Source organism: Lithobates pipiens, unplaced genomic scaffold, assembly GCF_037356315.1.
Source record: "Lithobates pipiens isolate NorthernLeopardFrog02 unplaced genomic scaffold, aLitPip1_a1.2 Scaffold_8, whole genome shotgun sequence".
NCBI lineage: Eukaryota > Metazoa > Chordata > Amphibia > Anura > Ranidae > Lithobates > Lithobates pipiens.
The window spans coordinates 513,949,557-513,969,500 of record NW_027507903.1 but is presented as its reverse complement, the minus strand read 5'-3'; the positions used below and the strand labels follow the sequence as shown (position 1 = coordinate 513,969,500).

Here is a 19,944-nt window from a genome sequence, read left to right as displayed (position 1 = left end):
TCTCTCTATAATATACTATATGTATAGGCCAGGGCCGGCCTTAGGGCTTTAGGTGGCTGTGCTGTGCCAAAATTTACAGTGCCCTAGCCCCTTCCAGTGACCACTGACCACATCCTTCTACATATATTCATTCATTTTATTAATTTTTACATTGTCACGTGTTGCTGTGCTTACCTTTTTATGAATTTCAGGATGAGTTGTCCGCAAATGATGCTTTGTTGTACTTTTACCAGCGAGTGTCGCTCCACATGGTTTTCAAAGAGTCTCGTTGTCCTTAACATCAAATGTAAAATATATCCATATTCTACCAGTGACAATCACAGAATCTTTCTACCAGGGACAATCACAGATGCCGACATTTCCGGTATAGTTTGGACTTATGGTGGGGAGGAACTGAAAGCCTGTATGCTGCAGTGCTCTCGTCGGTGGTCTAAGTAGAGTAGGCCTGTGAAATTAGGATATAAATGGCATGCAGTGAGTACAGTACACAAGGTGCTGGAGCCTGGATGGTGGTCTGAGGAGATGGCCTATAATAATCGACAGTGCATTTGCAAAAAGGCCTGGCCAGTCCCTGGATGCCAGTGCCACTGCCTGTCAGATGAGGCCTGCACAGTTGCACTTGCACTGTTGAACAGTGTGCTCTCGACGGATGGTGGTCGTCTAAGGGCAGTGAGGGGAGGGGGAGGCCTGGACTGTTATATGTACCACAGTTATTTTACTGCAGTGCAGAGTACTGCACTAGTCTGCTGATGTCTGCTTTCAGCCTCTCGGTGTGCTCTTCTGCCTCAGGGCGGGGGGAACGGCGCCGGCGTCAGGACTCAGGAGGAATCAGGACTCGGGAGTGGGACTGCTGCTCTCGATGGTGGTCTGAGTAGAGTAGGCCTGTGAAATTAGGAAATAATTAGGAAATAAATGGCATGCAGCTAATTCACACTAGTGCGGTCACTGTGGTGACCGGCATTTTCCCACACTGGAAGAACGCTGGTCACTAGGACAGGTTTTGTTGCTGTGGGAAAATGCCTGCATTTTTATTTTTGTGCATGTGATATGGAGTGCCTCACTGCCTTTACTTGCAATAATGTGCTTGTTCTTTTCACAAAACAAATCATTAAAAATAATTATTATTCGCTAAAAAGCATATATTGATTGGTTTGGGCAAAAGTGGTTTGGGCAAAAGTTATAGCGTTTCCGAACTATGGGATATATACTGAAATTTGTAAGTATTTTTTTTTTATACTACTGGCAGTGATCAGCGTCTTCTAGTGGAACTGCGATATTGTGGCGGGCTTTGCTGGGCATTTAGTTAACTGCATAAAACATGCATTGATGTGTTTTGATGCTTTTCCATTTCAATGGAAAAGGCATTAGAATAAAAAAATGCATAGGTAGGAGGACAAGGCCTCAGGCCTGGCTGTTGTACGTACCACAATTATGTACTGCAGTCAGTGAAAAGTAAGACCAGCTCTGCTGTTGTCTGCTCTCAGTCTCAGCTGAAGTCCTATCTCTGCCTCTGCTCTGGGCAGCGGGTGCAGCGTCAGGAGGAGTCGGACTCGTCGGGACGGGAGTGCCGTCTCTCACAGACTGTCCTCTTCTCTGAGTCTACACCTCACTCACAATGGCATCAGAGTCATCTCTGGCGCTGGGCACGGATTGCATAAGTAGGCGGAGCTCCGTAAGAAAATGGAAGTTGGTAAACGTCCCTCCTTGCCATTTTCGTCTCGTTGTCACCCGAAAACTGATCCAATTTTTGTCAAAGTTTTTGTCAGTGGAGGAAAATGTGCTGTACTTTTTGTTACGTTTTCGTCACTGTAAAAATGCCGCTGATGAAATTGTTAACAAAATTAACACTGGACCCAGGAGGGCTTCAGTGGCTAGAGGGTTGAGAGAGCACGACCTGCACGTCCTTACAGCTCTCTCCTCCTCTTCAGATCTGGCTTGTCTTCTCCAGTGCCAAGTTGATAGGAGTAGTGAAGCTACTGGCACTACTCCTGTCAGCTTGTAGGTAGAAGCTCCCCATGAAATGCCCTACCACCTCACATGATACCACTGCGCCCAGGGCAGCTACCTCTCCTGTCCACCCCTTGTCCCGGCGTGCTAATAGTGTAGTATTTTAATGTGAATTAATAAATATATAAAGCCATACAAAAAAGCACACATTTCTTAAATGAAAAGCCGCTTTAGTAGAAGTAGATAGCCCATGATGTTTGCTATTAGATCTAAGTAGCAATGTAATAACATTTACAGCACTATAGGTACTCAAAGAGAATCAATACACCATAAACATAGAACCTAATAGGGTGCTAAGGGCAAGCCATATACAGTATCTTACTTCTTTCGGTTCAAAATGTTCTGTCAGATACACATCCAAAGCTTGAATTTTCAAATCTGATCTCATTAAAGAACAAATGTCTTTTCTTTTGCAGACATTGATGAGTGTTCCTTCGAGAGGACCTGTGACCACATTTGCATCAATTACCCTGGAAGTTTTGAATGTCTCTGTCACAAGGGGTACATGCTCTATGGGCTGACACACTGTGGAGGTTTGTAAAGTTTTGTGTTTCAAGGAACACCTTAAAATATCTTTCCATCCAAATCAAATATTTCACCTAGTAGTGAGTGTTTTGATAATGTGAGGGTAAACGTATGTGCTTTTTCTGCTGCTTCTAACTTAAATCACACATCTTCCACTTTCTGGTAGTGGTACACTATATGGGCAAAAATTTTTTGCTGAAGCCTGAACATTACACCTGTATGAGCTTGGTGAACTTCCCATTACGAGACGATGAACATTATTATGGAATTACTTCTCAGCCCCTTTTATAGGCTGCCACTCTTTTAGGAAGGTTTTAAGAAGTATTTACAGGGTGTCTGTGGGAATTTGTGCTCATTTGTGAGGTGAGGTACTGTTGTTGGATGAGAAGACCTGGCTCACAATCAACGTTTTAATATATCTCAAAGGTTTTCAGTAGGGCTGATGAACACAAAATTTTGCATGTATCAGTAGACAAAATGAACATAAATGGTATGATCTATGTGCAGTTAAAAAGAAAAAAAACTATACTTCTTGTAGATAATACTCAGTTGTTAACCAAATATCATTTCATTTCCATGTAAGGACAACATTGACCAACAAGGATATAAGTTACACTGCCAATAAGTAAGGTAATTGAATTAGAGACTATGTACAGGTTTCAGGTGACTGTAACCAGCAGTCCCATATCTTAGTATACTTAGTAGGATGCCCTTTCTTATGTATATTAGGTTTTTGAAGGGTAGAGAGTTGTTTATTTTGGCTATCCAGGCTTGAAATGTTGAAGGAAGGGCCTGCATCCAACTATGGGCTATTAGCTTTCTAGCTGTAAAGGAGGACTCATGCAAATGTGTAGTCATGTACTTGTCTGAATCAGGATAAAGCCCTAACTCCCAGGGTTTAGGGACAGTGGCGATCCCATTTTGTTGTGTAGAAATTGTATAACTTGTTACAGGAATCCCTGAATCCTGGGACAGGCCCATATAAGATGGGTGAATGTGATTGGACATAGGGGGCTGTACATGGGTCAGAATTTTTCCGGTCATATCGGGGTAAAATAAGCCCAGTGTAGGTTATGTAGTTGTGTGAAGCGTTTTGATAGCTTGAGGGATACCAATTTACAGTTATGCAATGCTTCACCCCATTCCTCATCATCTAGACCTATATTTCGTTAGAAGCCCACAAGTTAGAGTCTGGTACCATTATAAGCTTTGGTAGGTGTTTATTGTGCCAGAGGGGAGAGAAGCTGTACATCATTGCAGAGTTTGCTGTGAGCATAGCCAGGTCCCAACCCATTTATGGTGATAGAGATGGCTAGTGTTGTCAGCAGTAGAGGATCCCTAAAACCCTCATCATAAGAACATCATAAAAAAAATGGGGGGGGGGGGCAGATGCAGATGGTCCACATGCCAGTGACCAGTAACGGAGATGGTCTGATTTGTCAACATGTTACAGGTGGGACAGTTGGGCAGCCAGATAGTATTTACTAAAGTTCAACAATGCAGCACCTCCTAAATTGGTCGGATTTTTTTAAAGTATGTCAAAACAGCTTATGTTTGTTATTGCCCCATACAAAGGATTAGAGTATAGCCTCCATTATCTTAAAATATTTGAGGTATATATTTATACGGAGAACTGCCAGAGAGTGTAGAGAACCTTAGGTAAGAGGATTATCTTAATTAATTCTGCCCATGACCCCCCAAAAGGAAGTCTGACCCATATTTGAGGTTTAACTTTAAATAGAGTGAATAGTGGTGCGATATTTAAGTAGTACTTAGGCTGATGGGGATCTGATGACTTCTGCGTCCAAACTGACTCAGTGTATTTGCCTTTAGTAAATCAACCCCATTGTCTACGCCAACTAATGTTAGGGTATTTCACACTAGCCACAGTCTAGCCCCTTACAACCCACCAAGAGCAGAAACAAGTAGGAAGCATTCATGGGTTAAGCAATATTTTTTTTGTATATTTATGGTTTCTGTACCTGGGGGCATTAAAGGGCCATGTCATTTTCTTACATACTTTTGCTCCAATGTGTTCATTCCTTTCTTTAAACATTGGGAGGTGAAAAAAGTGCTGGTGAGCGTTTGTAATGTAATGAAAAAAATGCATGTTGTCAAGAACATATGACAGAATAGAGGGCAGGAAATGACTAGCAGGAAAACACTCTTATGTGCTACACTGAACAACGCTGAAAACAGCGCCAAGAGCCAAAAACACACTCCAAATAGTCCAGCAATGCATGTCACCGGAACGTGTCTATGCTTCAACATTTTTTGTAAGTTTTCTCCTTTTTAACTAGAGTCAGGGTGTATAGGTAAAACACAGGGAGGAGGACAACCCATTGCGTAGACTATTCACGTACAAGTTGAGTGTTTTTACAAATGACAGACTAATACAGCAAAGTCATTGGCACAGATGTTTGTTCTATCCTTGTATGACGCTGGGTGTGTTGGCAATTTTTGAACAGCAGACTAAACATCATCTGTAAATCAGGTGTTGACAGTCAATCTGGCAAATGTTTGCTGACAAATGATGGAAACTGGCCTTGTGATAGTCATCGGCATTTTAAAATAAAACATGAAACTTTTATATTGTATGTTAGATATCATGTTGTCTATTTCTATAGGGTACCTTTACTTTTTGAGACAGTGGTACATGGTTATTTGAGGGATTAAAATGGCTCTAAAGGCAGAAGGTTTTTTATCTTAATAAATTCTATGCATTAAGATTAAAGACCTTCTGTGTGCAGCAACCCCCCTTAGCCCCCCTAATACTTACCTGACTCCCATTGCGATCCAGGAATGTTGCACGAGAGCCTTGGCTGTCCTGGACTCTTCCTCCTCATTGGCTGAGACGGTCAATCAAAGTCAGTGAGTCAATGACCAAAGGGAGCGGGCAGGGTCGAACTGTGGCTCCATGTCTGAATTGATACAGTACATGGAGCAGCAACTCTCCTTGGGTGCCCCCATAGCAAGCTCCTTGCTGTGGGGCACTCGGCAGAAGGGGGGGCAGGAGTGCCAGTGAGGGACCCAAGAATAGGAGGATCTGGGCAGCTTTGTTCAAAACCATTGCTCAGAGCAAGTAACTATAACATGTTTGTCATTTTTAAACAAAAAAAAAGACTTTAATATCAATTTAAATAGTTAAAATGGTGGCATAATTTTCCTCCTGTAAAAATTCAATCAACCCCTTACCAACATGTTAAACTTGATCTCCATAGAGCAGGTGAAAAGCTAGATTGTGCACAAGTTTGGTGTCATTTTTCGTCAATCGGTTTTATTGAGGTTTTACAGGTAAATACATATAACAATGTGAACATTGTACGTCGTGCAAAAACATCAAGAAGTGATAATATAAATGCAAAAAACAAATTTATATCTAACAGATTATTTGAAAATTAGCTCAAGTTGAGTAATCATAGTTTCCGATCCTCTCTCCTACTTTGCCACCCCAATCGGGAGCACTTTTGTGTCCCAGCAGGAGAGAAGATCCATCTTGAAAAGGATTGGTGAGGATACGTACCTCTTTAAGTAGTATATCAAACAGTTAAGTACTTAAATAGCACTTGGCCTGAATTCAGTTACACATTGGTCGGTCAAGAAGAAAGTAAAGCATATGCAGTAGCATTACAAAACTGTTGCACCTTTAAACTAGGGACTCTAAGATTCTCGGGTCTTTGTGCCTTGTCCATTGCTGGCAGCCATTATAGTTTCATAGCTGTAGTGTAAGTTTCCTTGATCAATAGTTTGGGCAACGGTCGGGACCTTTTCTGATTTCCACAGTCTAGTTATATTGAGTCTTGAGGCCAGTAATATATGGGTTGTAGCGTGTCTGAAGGATGAGGTATTTCATCAGTTCTTAGGTTTAGTACTGCTAGGTTGGGTGAAGGGAGCACTCTGTTGTCCATGAGGGAGGACTGCAAAGATATGAGTATGTCTTTAAAGGTAGAATCGATTACAGGTTGTTCTGAGGTAGGGAATGAGGCCATTGAGGTGTGTAAGGCCTGGTTGGAAAGGAGAGGATTAAAGGCTGGGGCCTCAATTTGTGACTGGGCTGGCCGCTGCGGCGGCATATTAAGCCGCATTTTTGCTTTTGCTGGGCTGCTGGGGAGAGGGTCACAGTCGAAGGGGTATTCGGAGAGTAAAGGGGTATTGTGGCTGAGGGATCTCTGTGGAATTTCATCCAGGAGATCAGTGTAGTACTCCCGTGGCACGGCCGCGTCGGCGCCAGCTCTAGTTTCACTGACCTTCTCCGCCTGCTTGAAGGAGAATTCTGTCAGTTTTTTGGGCTTGTAATCCATCATCCTCTTTCTGATCATGCTATCCGAGCTCCTGGATGAGTCCGGTGCAAGGATGGCTGCGGATTGTGTAGCTGTGTGGGCCGTTGCACATCTTTCGTTCTCCCTGGGGTGACAAGCTCAGTGTTCAAGCGGCCATTCTCAGCTCCGGTCAGCCACGCCCCCCTCAAGTTTGGTGTAATTTTTCTGCCATTGGCCCAAATCAAATAGGCCTTTCCACAAAACTTAAAGTAAACCCTTACAAACCACTTTGACCTACAGGTAAGCCTAGATTAAGGCTTACCTGTAGGTCCAAGCAATATCTCCTAAACCTATATGGTTTAGGAGATATTTGCCCGAAAACAGGCACCGCTGTCTACGGCGCATGCGCCGTAGACAGCGGTGCGCAGGCGCACTGAGCGTGGCATTCTCAGCGACGGAGCTGCCACGCGCATCGGCTCCCGTGCACATGCGCGGGAGTGACATCATCGCGGCTTCGCCGAATGACAGCGACGGAGCTGCGAGACATCACCAACAAGATGGATGCGGCGGACTACAGGGGACAGCGGCGACTTCACTGGCTCCTGTGTCAGGTAAGTGACACATAATGGGCTACTATGCGATGCATAGTAGTCCATTATGCTTTGCCTTTGCAGGGAATGAAAGAGGAAGTAAACTCATCAGGGTTTACTTCCTCTTTAAGTCAGCCATACATGGATCAAAATTTGACTGGTTCAGCAGGGACTGTCCAAATTTCAATTCGACTTCTGTACAACCACCCTATCAGGGTTTTTCCTGATCGATCGCTGCTGCCGGCTTTAGCCAACAGCACTGATCATTGTTTTCTAATAGCGGGGAAAATCTCGCTGTCAGAATACAATAACACAGTGGCGCGCATTTTCCCCATCCACATTGAGTGTGTCAGTGGGGGAAAACGGTCCTTATATTTGTTCATCCTGCTGGTTGAAGAAAAAAAAAAGACTATTATATGGGCTGCCTTGAAATATAAGATCACAGGTGTGGGATTCAACCAGTCCAAAAAATGTGTGCACACTATGAGGTCATTTATCAATGTTTTCAGCCGGTCTACAGTACACACAACTTTTACACATTTTTCGAAATGAAAAATCTTCAAATTTTAGTAAAAGTTGTGTTCACCTTGGTGAAAGCAATAAATAGACCTAATATTTTCATTCTTTTTTTCATTTGTATGCATTTGCCTTTTTCACCTATAGATTGTTGTGATTTAATACAGCAAAAGAACTGTAGGGGAAAGAGGGTAGAGGTCATATTAAGAGAGAACTGATAAGGCATTCAGCCTTTTTCAACTAGCGTGCATTCTGGGTTCTTCAGGGGTGCCTTGACAAAATGCCTAAGGGCTGGTTCACACTGGTGTGTTGCCGGACCACGCATGCAATTTGCACCACATTGCTGTGCAGATCACATGCAATGTCTGTGCAATCCAAACTCAGCCATACAAATTTGGACAAAATTCATGCAGAAACCTTTTTTTTTTTTTCCGCACCAGAATCAGATCGCATGAGTGTACACACCCATGTGATCTGATTTCTGTCCGAATTCACAGTTCGTGCTGCAATCTGCACACTGTTCTGGGAGTTCCATTAACTTTGTATTGACACCTGCAGGGGTTCAAAGAGGGCAGTGAGAACTGCCTGCGAATCAGGTGCAATGTGGGAATCTGCACTGGATTCCCAGGGTTTTCCTCAACAGCACCAGTGTGAACCGAGCATTAAAATTGCTCAAAAATTGTGTACAAACCAGCAGTTTGTTACACAAAGCCACCGATTTTCATTATACAACATTACAATCTTGGGCACTTTGCAGGCCAGCTGCCAGCACCCTTACAACCGCTGATGTCATCAGTTGATAACAAGGACATTGGGCACCTGCACAGCATCCTTGTTTGTCACCCCCGCCCTTGTCAGCACTGGGGCCCTGTTAGCTGCTCGGGGGAGAGAAAATTAGGTGGAAGACATGCTGGAATACTAGTCAGTACCAGTATACAATGGTGTATTTGCTTTGGCAGAATGTAAAATGTAAATAATGTAAAACTATTAGTTTAGTTTTACATTTTAGAATGTGGTGCCTCAAGATTGTGCATAAGGTTAAAGGGTGCCATGGCTGGAAAAAGGTTGGGAAACACTGCTCGGGACCCTATGCAACATTGAGGGCCCATCACAATCAAAGGCTAAGTTCACCTTTCATAGCATGTTTCAAGTTATACCTATATTTGAGTCGTAACATGAAACATGGTTACAGCGCAGGCCCCAACCTCAAACTGCCCCTCAACCATTACTGAGTTGAGGGGTTCCTCTCCCCAACAACTCCACAGACCCATCATTTATTCACAGGAATCTGTGAAGGAAAAAACTACAACTGCGCCAGCGGGTCCGGGACTGATGTTCTCAATAGAGCGCAAGTGCAGTGATATGACTGCACTTGTAGTCCATTGACAGACAATTCCAACACTGTTACCGAAGGTCGTACCAGATCTGCTGATTGCGGTAGCAATGATTTCTAGGCCTCTATGCAAAAAAATAAAATAAACCATAAGTACACTATTTTTTTTTCATGAATTAATGTGGGTGCGTTCATATTTTTTTTTTTTGCCCAAGGCAGACTTGGCCTTTAAGCTTTCTGCTGCAGTGCATTAATGCACGCCCATTAATGTATGTTATTGAACAAATGATTTTTTAGAGATTTTTAAGGGATAATAAATGCACATGATTTTGCAGGTAAAAAATATGCATTTTTTTTTTTTTTATAGGAACCTGAAAAGCATTGCAATCACCATATCACAGGTGCAATGTCAGACTCCTGCACAGTCTTCCTTCAGCTTTGTGTCTGCACCTTTGTACAGGCTTTCTGTAAGGCTACTTTCACACTGAGGCGCTTTCCAGGCAAAATAGCAAAAATAGTGCCTGCAAAGCGCCCTGAAAGAGCCGCTCAATTCAATCCAATGTGAAAGCACGAGGGCTTTCACACTGGAGTGGTGTGCTTGTAGGACGGTCAAAAAAGTCTTTGCAGTGCTATAGGAGTGGTGTATTGAAAACAATGGGGCAGCACCGCAAACCACCGGCAAAGCACCGCTGCAGCGGTGCTTTGCAGCCGGTTTTAACCCTTTTTTCAGCTACTAGCGGAGGTTAAAACCTCCCCACTAGCAGCAGAATAGAGCAGCTAAAACGACGGTAAAGCAGTGCTAAAAACAGCGCCACTTTACCGCCGGTGACCGCTCGCCCAGTGTGAAAGTAGCCTTACAAAACTCAAAGAATGAGTGATCTGCAAGCATGCTGATCAGCGCGCTCGCAGTTCATTGAAACTAAAGTCCATTTGCCATGGTAAAAGATGGTGCTTATGGTTTTTTCATTAACAGATCCCTGTGAATGAATGATGCAGCTGTGTGGGGACTAAAACCCCATCTGTTGTCACGGGGGGAGAGGAGCCGGAGAGGTCGCGTAATAGGTAACATGTTACATTCTAAATACAGGTGTAAAATGGAACTTGTTACTATGTCCCCTTTCAACCAGAACAATCTGATCCACTGGAGGGATTGGTTGCTGGTGGGTAACAGCACCCCATAGGGTTCAATTGGTGGTCCAATCGGGTCCACCTGAAAAACAGACAGTCCGATATGATCGGTATGCTGGTGTGAAAAGGGCCTAAAGGTGAACTTATTCTTTAAATTACAAACCGGAAACAAAAAAGTGTATAAACACTGCATTCGAGTAAAAAAAAAAAAGTTGCATCTTTTTAGTCTTGGGGCTCATGTACACAGGACATTTTTGCAACTGTTTTGGGGTTTTTTTTTTTTTACTGCCTCTTAACACACCTCCATGTTAGCCTATGAGTCCATGCACACATAAACTTTCAGAGGAGTTTGGAGGCATAAGCGTTTAGGGGCAGTAAAAAAACAAACAAAAAAAAAAACAGACTGTGCATCCATGAGCAGAGTCTATTTGGCTGTAAAAACGCAAAATGGCAAAAAATGTGGCTAAACGCCGCTTAACGCTGTAACAAGCTTTTAACTGTGTTTAGCCGCTTTTACATTTTAGGGAGTGTTTGTACTGTAAAAATGCCAAAAACCTCTAATGCAGGAAAATCGTGCATAAACGCTATTTAAAAACCCAGCTAAAAGCGCATTTTTAACGCCGCTTTTTCCTGGCAGCAGCGCTGCCATTTTTTAAACGTCCTGTGTGCATGAGCCCTTATAATGTAATGTATTTAATTGGCCTGTGTTCCATCATCACTATTAAATTGTTGATCTATAGTAAGGAATCATTTTTATATTTTATAAAAGAATTCAAAATGTTCATGAAGTAGTTGATGAGAAACAGCCAAGCTTCTGGGTATGTGATTAATTAATACACACCAGACACTTCAGGTCTAGCATGGATTTTAAGGGGAACCCCATGCCAAAAAAAAATGGCATGGGGGTCCCCCTCAAAATCCATACCAGACCCTTATCCGAGCACGCAACCTGGCAGGCCGCAGGAAAAGAGGGGGGGGGGGTGAGAGAGTGGCCCCACCCTCCTGAACCATACCAGGCCACATGCCCTCAATATTGGGTAGCCCCCCAAAGCACCTTGTCCCCATGTTGATGAGGACCTGGCCGGTGGTTGTGGGGGTCTACGGGCAGGGGACTTATCAGAATCTGGATGCCCCCTTTAACAAGGGGACTCCCAGATCCTGGCCTCCCCCCCCCCCCCGTGTGAAATGGTAAGGGTCCATTTCACCAAAAAAGTGACAAAAGTGTTAAAAATGACAAGAGACAGTTTTTGACAATTCCTTTATTAAAGTCTTCTTCTTTCCATCTTCTTTCTTCTTCATTTCACACAGGGGGGGATGTCGGGATCTGGCAGTTCTCTCCCGGTCGCCACAATGCAGTAAGATATGCTTCCAGAAGGTAGCCAAGATCCTGTGCACCTCTTCACTCTCCTTCCTGTCGGAGGAGTACAGAGATTTTAGCGAGGTCTTTGACAAAGGTCAAGCTGGTTGTTTGCTTGTATGCCGGTCGTATGATTGCGCAATTAACCTTCAACCTGGTGCCATACCCCCTCGTGGGTGGGTTTACCCCTTGTCGGTCTTGGAAGATAAGGCTATGGTGAAATGTGTTGCAGATGCACTTTCTCGAGGTTTCATCTGCAAATCCTCATCTCCTGCTGGTGCTGGTTTCTTTATTGTGAAGACGAAGAGTGGTGAACTGAGACCTTGTATTGATTATAGGGGTCTCAATCATTTCACGATTAAGAATGCCTATCTGATTCCGTTGATTACGGAGTTATTTGACTGCCTCAAGGGAGAAACGGTTTTCACGAAGCTTGATTTGAGAGGGGCATACAATCTCGTGAGGATTAAGGAGGGCGACGAGTAGAGAACTGCATTTAATACCAGAACAGGCCATTATGAGTACCTTGTAATGCCCCGGCAGTTTTCCACAAATGTATTAACGGTGTCCTCCAAGATTTGTTGCAGTTATGTGTGGTGCTTTATCTCGACAATATCCTCATATTTTCCAAGTCCTGGAGAGCCACCACACAGATGTCTGCCGTGTGCTTCAGAAACTAAGAGAGAACAATCTCTATTGTAAATTATATAAGTGCAAATTCCATCGTGAATGGGTTAAATTTGTGGGTTATGTCATTTCCACTGTTGGTTTTTTGATGGACCCAGAGAAACTTTCAGCAGTCCTGTAGTGGCCCCTGACCTGTGGGTTTACGTCCTCTGCAGAGTTTTCTTAGCTTTGCCAACTATTATCGGAAGTTTATTTGTAACTTCTTGTCTCTTGTCAAGCCCCTGACTGATATGACCAGAAAGGACGGTAACCCACAGAGTTGCTCTCCAGAGTCCATTAAGGCCCTTGAGAGTCTCAAGGCTGCCTTTGTTTCTGCTCCTGTGTTGGCACATTCTACGTTACCTTTTATCCTTGAGGTTGATGCTTCTGAGGCTGGAGTTGGTGCCCTTCTGTCTCAACATCCTACTTCTGAGAGCGCTATGCATCCTTGTGGCTACTTTTTCAAGAAATTGTCACCTGTGGAGTGCAATTGCGAGATTGGTGACAGCTGCTGTTAGCGATCATTTTAGCCCTGAAAGAATGGAGACATCTCCTCGAAGGTACCACTGTGCTGGTTCTCATTCTTTCTGACTTTAAGAATCTCACATTTTTGTCTGAGGCTAAACACCTTTCTCCCGGAAGGGCGCGATGGGCTCTTTTCTTGTCAAGTTTGAATTGCATTGTCTCATCCTTACCCGGTACTAAGAATGTAAGGGCTGACGCTTTGTCACAACAGATTTCCTCCTCTTCGAAGATGGAGTCGGATCCGGTTCTTGTGATTCCTCCTGATCATATTCTAGCTACGGTTTGCACCAGTTTTGCTTCTCCTTTTGGGTGACAAAATGTCATGGTTATGCAGTGATCTTCCTGTTTGCTTACCTCCCCTCATGTGTTCAGACTAAGAGGCCAGTCACTTCCACCTGGTGGTTTTTATAACCTCTCCTCTAAGCATGGCTCCACCCCAGGCCCTATCAGGGAACCTTATATTAACCTGTGCACTGCAAGCCAACAGTGCTGATCAACCATTGTGTATTCCTTTGTGTGTTAGCTTCCTGTTACCTGCCGTGTGCTCTTCTGTTGTTCCGTTACCGACTTTGGCGTGTCCTTGACTATCCCTGTTTGCCTGTGATCCTGACCTTTTGGTGTGTCCCTGACTATTCCTGTCTGCTTGTGGCCCGACCTTGGCTTTGTCCCTCACTATCCCTATCCTCCTGTTGCCTACTGTGGGTGTGATCTGGGGGACCCTGGGGGTCGTGACCTGGAGCCAGTTGCAGCCAAGTCCATCCTCACCACTAGAGGCGCTGGTGAACACCTGCTGGCTCTTAGACTCCGCGCCCCAGGGAATCTTACGCTCTAACCCCAGTGGGATCTGTCCCCCGTCTGCAACAGTCAGCCGTAGGGTCCACAACCTTGCGGTGCACTCCTGATCCCTACGGTGTGCATCTGTCACCTCGCCTCAAGGTGACCTGACAGTTTGATCAGCCATGGACCCAGCTGACGTGCCGCTTCCTGCAGTCGATCCGTTGCAGGGCTTCGTTTGCAGACTTGAGACCCAAGAATCGCATCAGACCAAGATGATGCGATTCCTTCAGGATTTGGCATCCCATTTTGAACAGGTTCAGGCCTCATTAGGACCCCCAGTTCAACAACCTCAACCGCTGTCTGCTGCTGCACCTATCGCAACATTCGTTACAACTACCAGCTCCGGTCCGTTTCTCTGAGGACTCCAAGGCTTGCAGGGGGTTCCTTAGCCAGTGCACAATTCATTTTGAACTTCAGCCCCAAAACTTCCTGTCCGATCGGGCGAAAGTTGCATATATTATATCCCTCCTGTCCGGCGAGGCGCTAGCTTGGGCTGCCCCTCTGTGGGAACTGAATGATCCAGTGGTTTCTAGCCTGTCTGATTTCTTGAAACTTTTTCGGAATATCTTCGAGGAACCGAGTCGTGTCTCCTCAGCGGCTAGCGCTCTTTTACGTCTCCGTCAGGAGTCCGCGTCTGTGGGACAGTATGCTCTTCAGTTCCGTATCCTCACAGCTGAATTGAGCTGGAATAATGAGGCCCTAGTTGCAACCTTTTTACATGGCCTCTCTCATAGAGTGAAGGATGAATTAGCAGGAAGATCCCTTCCTGCTGATCTGGATAGTGTCATCACCTTGTGTAACCCCGATCGATATTCGCTTTCAGGAGAGGGCCCTGGAAAAAAGACGCCGGCACTCCCCGTTCTTTAGGCAGCCTGAGCCCCCGGTCCCTTCTCTTCGATCCGAGGAGCACCCCCTGCCTACTGAGGAACCTATGCAGTTGGGCTGGACTAAATTATCTCCCGAAGAACATGCTAGGTGCAGAACTCTGGGCCTATGCCTCTATTGTGGGGCCAAAGGCCATTTCCGTGACACTTGTTTTCTTCATCCGGAAAAACGCTCAGGGCTAATACATCTGGAAGGTGGAGTATTAGACCCTGAAATATCACCTTCTCGTCTTCTCCTTTCTGTGTTGCTTCATGTCGGTGCTTCCTCTCGTTCGGTCTCAGCACATCTGGAATCCGAAGCCGCTGCCAATTTCATGGATTGGGAAACTGCATCCTCCATGAGACTTACCCTTTTGCCCCTTACAACACCATTGGTGGTCTTGGCGATTGATGGCACTGTTCTCCCAGGGGGCCCTATCCGCTTCCAGACTCTTCCTGTTAAGATGTCAGTAGGGACACTCCACCAGGAGTGGATATCCTTCCTTGTCTTACCTAAGGCTTCATCTCCTATCATATTAGGTCTTCCTTGGTTACGGCTCCATTCTCCACACGTTGACTGGTCTGCTGGAGAGATCCTGGCTTGGGGTTCCTCCTGTTCCTCTTCCTGCCTACTCAAGGGTACCCCAAAAGAGAAACTTCCTGTTACCACCATCGAAGTATCTTCTGCTCTTCCCGCTGTATATAGCGATCTCTGGAATGTGTCCTGCAATAGTCGGACTGATGCATTCTCTAGGTCATGTGGTACTCTGGATGAGGGGCTCATCTATGAGCCTGAGTCGATCATTCACTCCAGTTTGCATAACCATTTACCTTTGCCTGTCCCTTATCTCCCTTGGACGCACAGCCAGGCTAACTTGTCTGCAAGTTCCACAGTCGCTATGCCCTGTAATGCGATTGAGATGGTCGCTACACCTGACAATACTATTCAGTCGGCCTCTGCACCAGTTATGCCAGTCCAGCCCATGCCCAATGAACTTCCTGCTTCTTGTTCAGGACCTTCTGTGACCTGGCCTCACCCTACTGCTACTATGTCCGTTCAAACTAGTTTAAGAGGCTCAATCCATCCTTTGGATAGAATACCTAATTCGGCCAGTGTCAGGTCACCTTGAGGCGAGGTGACAGATGCACACCGTAGGGATCAGGAGTGCACCGCAAGATTGTGGACCCTACGGCTGACTGCTGCAGACGGGAGACAGATCCCACTGGGGTTAGAGTGTAAGATTCCCTGGGGCGCGGAGTCTAAGAGCCAGCAGGTGTTCACCAGCACCTCTAGTGGTGAGGATGGACTTGGCTGCAACTGGCTCCAGGTCGTGACCCCCAGGGTCCCCCAGCTCACACCCACAGTAGGCAAAAGGAGGATAGGGAAAGTGAGGGACAAAGCCAAGGTCGGGGCCACAAGCAGACAGGAATAGTCAGGAACACGCCAAAAGGTCAGGATCACAGGCAAACAGGGATAGCCAAGGACAGGCCAAAGTCGGTAACGGAGAACAACAGAAGCGCACACGGCAGGAAACAGGAAGCTAACACACAAAGGTTGATCAGCAGGGATGGCCTGCAGTGCACAGGTTAATATAGAGCTCCCTGATAGGAGCTAGGGTGGAGCCATGCCAGAGGATAGATTACAAAAGCAGCCAGGTGAGGGTCGGCTGGTCTCTAGATGAACACATGGGAACAGGTAAGCAGACAAACTATTGCATAACCATGACAGCCAGGTGGGGTTTTCAATCTTTTTCTCAGGGCTCTCTGCATTCTGTTTGTGTTTCAGCTATCCAGCTTGACTCTTGTGACACGTCACCTTCTAACCAACCTGACCTCAGGGATCCACTGACCTCTGCCCAGTCTGGTGGTCCTGTGCTGGATGTACAGCTCCTCTTTAAGGGTGTGGGGGACCCTGCTCAGACTCCTGATCTTCTCATGCCCTTACCCACTCATAAAAAGCCTTTAGTCCTCAAGTCCTCTCGTCCTCTCCTTACCTCGGTTCCAGTCTCTGAGGATAATCTAAAATACGAGGTTAGACAAGTTTTGGATTCCCGGCTCCGTAAAGGCATTCTTCAGTACCTCGTACATTGGAAAGGGTCGGGCCCTGAGGAGAGGTCTTGGATCACTGCATCTGAGGACTTTGCTCCTCATCTGTTGAGGAGGTTCCATCTGGAGTTTCCCTTTAAGCCTGGACCCAGGCGGGGGAGGGGGAGGCCTCGTAATAGGGAGGGTACTGTCATGGTTATGCAGTGATCTTCCTGTTTGCTTACCTCCCCTCATGTGTTCAGACTAAGAGGCCAGTCACTTCCACCTGGTGGTTTTTATAACCTCTCCTCTAAGCATGGCTCCACCCCAGGCCCTATCAGGGAACCTTATATTAACCTGTGCACTGCAAGCCAACAGTGCTGATCAACCATTGTGTATTCCTTTGTGTGTTAGCTTCCTGTTACCTGCCGTGTGCTCTTCTGTTGTTCCGTTACCGACTTTGGCGTGTCCTTGACTATCCCTGTTTGCCTGTGATCCTGACCTTTTGGTGTGTCCCTGACTATTCCTGTCTGCTTGTGGCCCGACCTTGGCTTTGTCCCTCACTATCCCTATCCTCCTGTTGCCTACTGTGGGTGTGATCTGGGGGACCCTGGGGGTCGTGACCTGGAGCCAGTTGCAGCCAAGTCCATCCTCACCACTAGAGGCGCTGGTGAACACCTGCTGGCTCTTAGACTCCGCGCCCCAGGGAATCTTACGCTCTAACCCCAGTGGGATCTGTCCCCCGTCTGCAACAGTCAGCCGTAGGGTCCACAACCTTGCGGTGCACTCCTGATCCCTACGGTGTGCATCTGTCACCTCGTCTCAAGGTGACCTGACACAAAATTCTTGCTGCTCAGGTCCATGTTCCTCTTGAAAAACCTTGTGACCACTTCTCATTCTCCCAAGGCTACTGGCCACCCTGGGAAGATTCAACTCTTTTGGGCTATTTCCCAACAATTCTGGTGGCCTAGTCTACTTGGTGATGAAACTGCCTTCATAGCTGCCTGTTCCGTGTGTGCTCTGAGTAAGACTACACCATGCCTCCTACAACCCATACCCAATGGAGAGAGGCCTGGACCTATCTGTCTATGGATTTCATTGTGGAGTTACCCAACTCCCAGGGCAACACAGTTATCCTTATTGTGGTTGACCCATTCTCGAAAATGTCTTATTGTATTCCACTCACGAAGTTGCCCACTTCCATTTTTGCTCGGAAGATCTTTCGCTTACATGGGCTACCCTAGGTGATTGTCTCAGATGGGGTTGTCAGTTTGTGTCCCGGTTCTGGCAAGCCTTTTGTGCACAGTTGGGAATCATCTTGCTTTCTCCTGAGCGTATCACCCGCAGTCTAATGGGGCTGCAGAACTAGCCAATCAGTCCCTGGAGCAGTTCCTACGTTGCTATATTTCTGACCATCATAACAACTGGTCAGACCTCTTACCATGGGCGGAGTTTACTCACAATATGTTGCCTGACTCGGTTGTTCCGCAGAGTATTCCTGTGTTAGAGGAGCATCTCCGTGGTCTTCGCCCAGGAGGCTTTGCGCCATGCTAATTATAGGTACAGACTACTGACTGCAGACATCTGCCTGCGCCTTCCTACCAGGTTGGGGACAGGGTCTGGCTGTCATCTCGAAACCTCTGACTTTGTGTTCCCTCTCTGAAGTTTGCAACTTGGTTTATTGGGCCTTTCCGTATTCTTTTCAGGATTAACCCAGTGTCTTACGCATTGGACCTTCCTTCTAATATGCGTATCTCTAATGTATTTCATGTCTCCTTATTAAAACCTTTGGTCTGCAACTGCTTTACCACCTCTGTGCCATGTCCTCACCCTGTACAGATTGAGAACCATGAGGAGTATGAAGTACAGTCCATTGTTGTCTCCCGTAGGTTCCGTGGGCGAATACAGTACCTGGTGTGTAGGAAAGGGTATGGCCCGGAGGAACGCTCCTGGATCTCATCCTCGGACGTACATGTCCCTGTCCTCCTCCTCCGTGATTTCCATAGAGGTTTTCCCCTCCAGCCTGGTGGTCCTCTGAGGGGGGGGTGGGGTCGTTGAGGAGGGGGCACTGTCGGGGCTGGGCTCAGCCCTTCCTTCCTCTGAGCTTGCTGCTCATCTGTTGGCTAATTGGCAGATCCTATCTCACCACAGTGACTCACCTGTTGATATCCTTCTGGTCAGTCCTGCCTACTTAAGCCGTCCAGCCCAGATGATCTCTGCCTTCCCCTTGGTCAACATCACAGAGACTATCTCCTTTGTTCCTGTTAAAGACTTGCTTGTCTGACATTTCTTCTGGCCCCAGATCCTGCTTGCTCTTCCACTATGATGATCTCTGGCTTCCTGACTTTCTAGCTTGTGTGACTATCTGTTCCGGTTACCGAACTTTTGGCTATGTTTTGACTATATTTATTCTATTTATTTTATTATTAAACAAGTGTGATTGAACTGCACCTCTGTCTCAGTCTGATTCATGGTTTCTGACAGTGCCCTGGTAATAAGTGAATGTGATTTGCAATAATTATGGTTAAAGTATTCATAAAGTCAAAACTCTTTTTTTTTTCTCTTCTGTTCATTGAAGGACACATTCCTGCAAGTTATCTTGACCATAAGGTCAAAGCACCACCTCCAGGAGTAGAACACAAAGCTTAACCCACCATATGTTATAGGCAGCTCAGTAGTAGAGTAAGTACCTAAGCTCCACGTAGGACTCTCCAGGTTTATTTTTTATTCTCTTTTCCCAATATGGACTCTGCCCCTTTTGGGTAGTGAGGTCAAATCCTCCACCTCAACTTTAGCACAGAAAATAGAGCAGGTGTCTGCCTTTATTACATTTGTTTGGTAGACTCTTAAAATTGAGGACCCCCAGGAGCTCTAAAAGTGTTGGTAATTCCTTTTTGTTCCCACAAACCTATGTGCTCCACCTAGGAGCATCCTAAACCGTTCATGGCACCCAAATGGTTCTCTGTTATCCTTTCAAGGGGGCCTATTTTTTAAAATAGACCTTTCCTACTCTGATGCCTCGTACACACGATCGAAATTCTCGTCGGAAAAAGCTCTGATGGTTTTCCCGACGGAATTCCGACGGAATTCGGCTCAAGCTGTCTTGCCTACACACGGTCACATCAAATTCCGATCATTTATAACGCAGTGACGTACAACACGTACGACGTCACTAGAAAAAGGAAGTTCAATAGTCAGTAGCCAATAGCTTCTGTCTCGTAGTTGAATCTGAGCATGCGTGATTTTTGGCGTGTCGGAATTGCATACACACGATTGGAATTACCGATAGAAAGTTTTTCCGTCTGGAAAATTG

General features: G+C 45.8%; 1 protein-coding gene across 2 annotated transcripts in view; it reads left to right on the top strand.

Moving 5' to 3' along the window:
• The window catches only part of SCUBE1 (signal peptide, CUB domain and EGF like domain containing 1), a 453,110-nt gene that overhangs the window by 385,497 nt on the left and 47,669 nt on the right, over nucleotides 1-19,944 (top strand). For both annotated transcript variants that reach the window (XM_077469395.1, XM_077469394.1), the window contains one exon: nucleotides 2,424-2,540. In XM_077469395.1, the coding sequence (XP_077325521.1) occupies nucleotides 2,424-2,540 (117 nt within the window). The remainder of the gene's footprint in view (nucleotides 1-2,423; nucleotides 2,541-19,944) is intronic.